Genomic DNA, 7431 nt, shown 5'->3' with positions numbered 1-7431 from the left:
TTTTTCGGGTTTTTTCACATGGACATAGATTTGCTTCGTTGCGTGTCCCAGATAATTGGTAGCTGTGCAGTCGTAAATTGCGCTGGTTGCTATAGTTATGTTGAGATCATTGGTGGTCTCCGCTAAATTCACCCCATCACGTGACCAATTAAAGACAGGAGCAGGATGCCCCTCAGCTTCACAGTCCAGAGTGACATCATCACCCTCATTCACGTAGACATCTTCTGTTTGGTTCTTGAGCTCAGGGGCATCTGCAGAGGCAAGCAAAGGCCTTTTATTCATTAACATATTGACATCATAGAGAACGACCTTGACAAAGGTATCAATATGTTTATCTGGAAACAACAGAGTTTACTCACAGTGCACAGAAACTGTGTATACGTCTGAAATAACAGCAGGTTGTGATCCGTGTTGCCCAAAGTCCAGCTGAGCCTCACATCTAAACCAAGCTTTGTTTTCCCCTCGGCTGAGGTTGGCTGCCAGAGTGAAGGACTCACTTACTATACTTTTGGTTGTGTTTGGTTGTCTGGAATAGTCTGTCTTGATTGTCTCATTGCCTCTGTACCACCTCACAATCAGGTGTTGAACAGGAGCAACATCGGCGACATCACACTGCAGCTCGTACTGTTTCCCTTCCACCGCTGCTCTGTGCTTTGTAGGAAACAGTTCGACTGTCTCTGGATTCTCTATCAAAACACAATTAAACATAGATTATTATTTTTGCTGGGTTTTTTTTTCCCAATAGATACTATACATGTTAAATTAAACTTACTGTATAGAGTGATTTTTAGCTCTTTGCTGCATTCACGAGTGCTATCCAGCTTTATTTTGCACTCTGCCGTTACATTCCAGTCCAGTTGAAATGACTCGGACACGCTAGCGCCATAATCTAGTGAAAAGTCTGTGTCTCCAACCTTCCAGTACATCCCATCATAAATATGTTCTCCACTGGAACAGTTGACCGTCACTGGCTCTCCATGTTCTACCAGAACCTCAGGCGGATCCAGGATGAGCTCAGTGGGGCATCTATTGTCTGCATCTGTCGATAGACAATGGGAACACTTTTATTGGACTTTAAAGGGGACTTTGCTGAACTCTGGTGGCCAAGGAACTGTGTCAGGCTGAATTCTAGCTCACAGTAATCTGTCATGTTTGTTTTCATAATCACAGATCTGCATTCATAGAAACTTCACCACTGTTCATTAAAGAAAATATCAGCACTGACACGTTATACACTTCATGATGGAGATATAAGTTGGTCTTTATTTTAAACATTAAAAAATAAGTATGATACTAATGCTTAAAAACCATGATATTGGTTTGTAATTTAAAGCAGCCTGATGGTGAGATAGGCAACTTGTTTGAGGATTTAAAAAGGTAAAACTGTACAGACGGTTTTTGTATTTATTTACTGTCTGGAAACCATCCATGCTGCCAGGACTATATTAACCTGCTAAATTGTTTGAATACTATTTCAAAATGGACTCCACCCACCGCACCCACAAGTCAACTGCCACCGACATTATAGAGGAAGTTTTTACCACAAATAATAAAATCCCTCATCCTCTTTATTTATCAAAGTTGTTCTTACATTGTAAGGAGTCACACTTAAAAAAAATCTTGGTTCAATTCATTATTTTTTAAAGTCGAAGGCTACTTCACACATCACATTACATTTTCCGTGTTATTCCTTATTTGGGATAACAGCACCATCTAAAGGATATATTATTGTACAAAATATAATTACACTGAAAAAAAATAATTAACTAATGAAATTAACAAGTTAGATAAACACAATATTGTTGAGATTAATTTAAAGTATTGCAATGAGGTATCTGTGTGTTAACAATTTAAGTCATTATTTAAGTAAGTTAGTAAACAATTTTCTTTTTTCACTGTAACTACACATTTTCCCCTTCATTTTACTCATCACCATCACTGGTAGGGCGTGGAGGAGTTATTGAACCTACAAGCACACGGGAAGCTTCCACAGTTTTTAAACTTTGTTTCATAGCCCGAGCACAGAATAAAGTTTTACATTTCAGACACAGCTCCTGCAAAGAGTCAGAATCACTCACCACACAGTGGAGCCATGAGCATGAGGAGGCCCAACATCCTGAGAGGCACCATGCATGCAGGAGGAAGGAGGTGGATGGAAGAAGTGAGGTGTGTTTCAGGATGGTCCAGTAGCTGGTGAAGACCTGCTGCTGACGACCTGCTGCTGACAGTGACACGCGCTTCGGGTGGAAAAAAAAAGTATACATGGTGAAATTCAACGCCCTGGTGAACAGGAAACTGCTTAAAAACGGAACTATGTAACTGAAACCACAATTTGCCCTATGTGGAGCATTTATAGATGATACACTCCTCTTCCTCTCTACGCCGAGGGATTTTTTTCTGCATCATTCCTTTTTCATCTTTTCTATTTATTAAGGAAAAAACTACATTCAGAAAATAATTGGGCATCAGTTTATTTAAAAGTACATTGCAAATTGGAAAACATCACATTTTGGCAGGAAATTGCTAAATAGAACAGTCATGTCAACACAGAACATGTTGGTCAATGTCAAATTATTCACAATCTACACACATCACTGACTGGCCTCGAATCAACACGTAGCGACAGTATTCATGAAAAAGACACAATGGCTCAGCACTGTAAAGGGATAACACTGTAACATATTCTTTAAGGCCCTCTACATCTGTCTGCATCAGCAAACCTATCCACGGCACAACTGTTATGTGGGTTTGATCATCATGGAAACTCGTTTGAGGGAGTAGGACCCTCCGTGGAACTGTGCCCAGTACATCCCGTCCTGGTAGCGGCTGCGATAGTGTCCACCCCGGTACCACACACCATTCAGATTGGAGTGGGCACACATGTGGTACCACCAGCCTCCCTTTTGGTAGTGAGCGCAGTTACCTGGGGACACAACAGAGGGACAGGCTTATTAACAGGAACGGTCAACAGAGAGCGAACAACCAGGACCAGGGTAGAGAGCAGACCCGTGTAGCTGTCCTTGTCTCGGTCCAGAGTGGTGAAGGCTTTATTGTCGTGCCATGAGAGGGAATCCCCTGCATTGCCGTGGTATTGTCCCAACCGCAGTCTGTACCAGTCACTCTCCGGTTCGATGCGGAAGCTGTCATACTCCGCAAACACCTGCCGGCCCTGCCAGTCTTCCATAGCCACCCGCAGCTTATATTGGGCCTGTTTAGTCAGCCAGTAGAGGTGTTCCAGGCCGAGCCAATACTCTCCGTCGAGGTTCCCAAAGCCTTGCTGTAACACACCAACACACAGATTAATCTGAGGGGAAGTATTTATCCTGTATTATTATTATTTTCTCCTGACTCCAGTGCAGCAGGTCAGAGTTTTTCAGTTTTCCAGGGAAATATTTAAATACTAACTGGATGGATTGGAGGAAGAAAAAAAATCACAGCATGCATGGTCTCCAGAGGATGAATCCCAAAGACTTCAGTGATCATCTGACTATTTGGCTTTTTGGGGAATATCTCAACAACTATCGGATGGATTGTCAAGAATTTGGCAAGGACACATTTATATCCCCTTCGGGAAGAATTTCAATAACATTGGTGATCCGGAAATATCCGCATGCTGACACACTAAACTTCGACCCACCTTATACTGCTCCCATGTCCGGAAGAAGTTGACCGACCCATCCTGTCTCCTTTGAATCACCGTCCACCCTCCCTCAGCCCGACTCTGGTCACACCAGGCCTGCAGGAGGCGGTTGGCACTCTGTGGACGGAGCAGGTATATCCCGCTGGTGGTCTCCCCTGATTCCTGCACATGCTGGCAGTCTCGCCACGGCCCTGAGAGTGGAGAAGAGTATACACAACCAAGTGAGGGAGAAGGAGCCATAACAAGACATGCTATATGCAGATACATGTTGTAGTATTATAATAACATTTTAAAGGTTTTCAAAGTGGGAGACAGGTCTCCCCTGGGGAGCTCCAAATAGTTTGTGAAAAAATATGGCATCAAATATTTAAAAAAAGATCAAACAAAATAGCCTAAATGTGTTATTTGGTTAAAGAGATATTTCCGAGATACAGGCGAACAGGGGAATTTTACTTCCGACTGTCCCATAGTCAGAAACTATCAGATGCCTTCAATCAGATACCTTCGATCTTATCGGCTTGTAATTACTTATGTTTTCATGGTAAACCTTTGCAAAGGACTTCATTCTATAACAAATGTGTTGATTTTACACATGCAGACTTAAACTAAATAAATAAATCACAATGGTGTCGGTTAGAGATGTTTTTGGAATTCTGTTTGTGTTCGCGTCAGTAGGATCACAGATACACGGCAACACCAGCTTATCTTTTCAGAGACGAAGAATTCCCCCCCAACACATGTTGAGTGTCTTATATCCCAGAGAGAAGAGGAACATAGGAACCCGCACTGAGAAAATGTATACATGGAGGAAACTCTCCCACACAAATGACTAATGGTCATCCCTGACAACAATTTGTTGTCCATACTTGTTGACAGGGACAAGATGAGGCAACGCACAGCCTTTCATCAGACCTTCTAGCAAGAGTTGAGTCACACACACATCCTCACACACATGGTCCCCTCAAATCCTCTACTTTGTCATTTAAAACATTCCAGTTGTACACAGCATCTGTGTAGTTTAAAGCACCAACAAATGCTGTTGTTTAAGAGTGAGTCTTCATTATAAAGTCCTCTCTATTCTGATAAGAGCTGCTGGCTGATTTTGACATTGTTTAGGAATTCCCAGAGAGATAGGGCTCCTACCAGCAGGTCACTGACTCCTTCAGCCTCTGCTTATCGGAGCAGCTAAATAACTCTGACAGGAGATTGATGCGCTTACACGCATAGGTTTAAGTCCAACCGAGCACTCCTGCTATAAGACGCGCTTTGCATTGATGTACCTGGAGTCTTTGTGACAGGGAAACTAATGAATGGAGGATCCGTAGGAGAGTTGGGTGTAGTGGTGGGGAGGGAAACAACAGCTTTTTCCTGCTGTGGTGGAAGAGCACTTTGGTCCCTTTGAACATCATTGGCCATTTCACTGGCGTCAGAGCTGTAGTTATGCACATTAGACTGGCTTTTTGGTGGTTCAGTCGTCACCTGTTCAGACAAACACAAAAACAACACACCATGCTCAGTTCCATTGTTAAAACCGTGTGGAAATGTGCAACATGCAGACCACAGTTGGCTCCCTACAAGAGAGGCCTGTGTGGAGTCCTTGCACAGGCACTGCTTCTCCAGACGACCTATAAGCTGGTTCTGGGAGCTGATCATCGAGGTGAGGGCTCCGTATTTCTTCTCCAGCTCCCTGTAGTTACTGGACACCTGCAGCGCCTGACATGTTGCATCACCCACAACAACGGTAAGGATGAGTTTGATAGCGATGAGGATAAGATGCAGATGATGCAGCGCTCTGCTCACCTGTGTTGTAGCATTCAGCAGGATGCTCTCCACCCTTCGCTGCTCCATCGCCTGGTCTTTCTTTTGAATGACTTCATGTAGCAGCTGGGCGTAGAGCTGGGCAATACGAGAATTCATGCTGTTACTCTCTTTGCGCAGGGCTCTTACCTCCATGGCAAGGGACCCGTCCTGCTCCAGCTGGACGTTGAGCTTCTCCAGCTGCTCCTGCTGCCGCCTGAGCTCCGCCCGCAGCGCTGCCACCTCCGACTGGTTGCCAGAAGACGACTGCGTGTTCAAACACAGCGCACCTGTCAGTTTCTGTTGCGGGACAATGAAAGTGTAGGAGCAACGGCCTCCTTTTGTGTCCGAAGATCGCAATGAACGTTTCTGCGTGTCCTCGCCATGGGCCCCGTCCTTCCGTCCTGAAGCTCCTGGTATGTCCACACAGAGCGTGAAGAAAAGAGTCAGACCTATTGTCAGTGTCTTCTCCATGAATGTGTTAAACTTCTGAGGGCGACATGGGAGCGGAGGAGAGGACATGATCAGAATTGCCACTGCAATAACAGCACATAAATAACAACTGACACAAAGACATAAACTTTGTGTTCACAGGAAACAGTGTGTTGTGGGTCTGGACTGTTCACCAGATGTTTCCTTGGATACACACATTTAACCCTGGTTGGAATTTATTAGCAGGAGGTCAACACTAAAAGGACAACAGTCAACATCGACCAGCTAGAGTCAACACACTCCCATCTCACGGTCAACAGAGGAGTTCGCTCCACATCCAAACACAACAACCACGGTCAACACCATAAACACAAGAATCCAAATAGGTCAATATCAACATGTGACACAAGAATCTCCTCTCGAACTTCATCACTGATCTCAAATTTGTATGTCTACACTTTTTTTTTTTACAACCACTTTTATTATATAATGATTTAACCAGCTCATACGTTATTTGGCCAAGTGCAACTTTGGATGCCATAACTAGTAGATTTCTCCATTGAAGTGGACTATAAATGTACTTACTGCAGCAGCTAAGAAGTGTTCAGGATGTCTTTGTTCTTCCCCAGTGTGAAGCTGCAGCTCTCAGTATGCACAGATGTAAAATAAAGGCTAACGCATCTTTTTCAAAAATCACATGTTCAAGGGTCAGGATCACTTCTTCCAAATGAAAAGTCGTCAGTGGTCCTTTGTGAATGTTGACGGGAACCCACGTTTTATAAGCAGCTAGGCTACCTCTATACTTCTCCGGAGGTTCTGTGTTAGGATCTGTGAAGAGGGAGACAACTAATTACAAACCATCCCAACGACCCGCCTCCCAGTACCTGCTGTTTAGCTGGATGTCTCCTCCCTCTGCCGTCAACCTTCCATCTTGCCACAGACTCTATCTCATAAGGCGCTGAACTGGTGTGGTATTCAAATGCAGTGATTTACACAAAGGGCTGGATCGTGTGGTTCTGGTCATTGATGGTTTTGTTAATGGTTGATTCTATAAAATGTCATAAAATAATGACAAATGGTAAGGGGGCGTCCTCGTAACCATCAAACAGAACAAAGAAAAGAACCATATTCTCACATTTGAAATGCTAGAAACGGTATTAGTTTTGGTAAAAAAAAAAACAATGATGCAATGATGTTGTTCAACTAATCAATTAATCGACTCATCGCTTCAGCTACAGTATAAACTTTCACCTCATCACTGAAACATCTTTGACTGGATTCATAGAATAGTCATTCTGGCATCCCTAATAGTGTGGGTTTGCTCCAAGCTGTGACGGACAATCCTCTTACTTAATTTTACCCAAACTTTTAAAACAGACAGCTGGGTTTGATGAAAAATAGACACATTGCAAACAATAGTACATTAGCTATATATCTATAGGAACTAATAGTATGCTGTGTCCCCTTGCCAACACATAAAACATTATTGCAAACCCTTTAAAAGTCCTGCCATGAAGTTTGTAAAAAAATACAGCACACAATGCTTAAAGTATTTCTTTGGA

The 7431-nt window shown here is 43.3% G+C and overlaps 1 protein-coding gene across 1 annotated transcript; it reads right to left on the bottom strand.

Annotated features, from left to right (window-relative positions):
* Positions 1–2738: 2738 nt before the first annotated feature.
* On the bottom strand, positions 2739–5911 carry angptl6 (angiopoietin-like 6; the record flags this gene model as incomplete). Its single annotated transcript, XM_079232688.1, has 6 exons — positions 2739–2923; positions 3007–3277; positions 3638–3831; positions 4921–5119; positions 5216–5353; positions 5441–5911. The coding sequence occupies 6 exons, from the start codon at positions 5909–5911 to the stop codon at positions 2739–2741; spliced, it is 1458 nt and encodes a 485-aa protein (XP_079088814.1).
* Between the last annotated feature and the right edge of the window lie 1520 nt (positions 5912–7431).

Source organism: Taurulus bubalis (assembly GCF_910589615.1).
Source record: "Taurulus bubalis genome assembly, chromosome: 17".
NCBI classification, from domain to species: domain Eukaryota; kingdom Metazoa; phylum Chordata; class Actinopteri; order Perciformes; family Cottidae; genus Taurulus; species Taurulus bubalis.
Note: the sequence above shows the minus strand (reverse complement) of the source record. Positions and strands in the feature narration are given on the sequence as shown.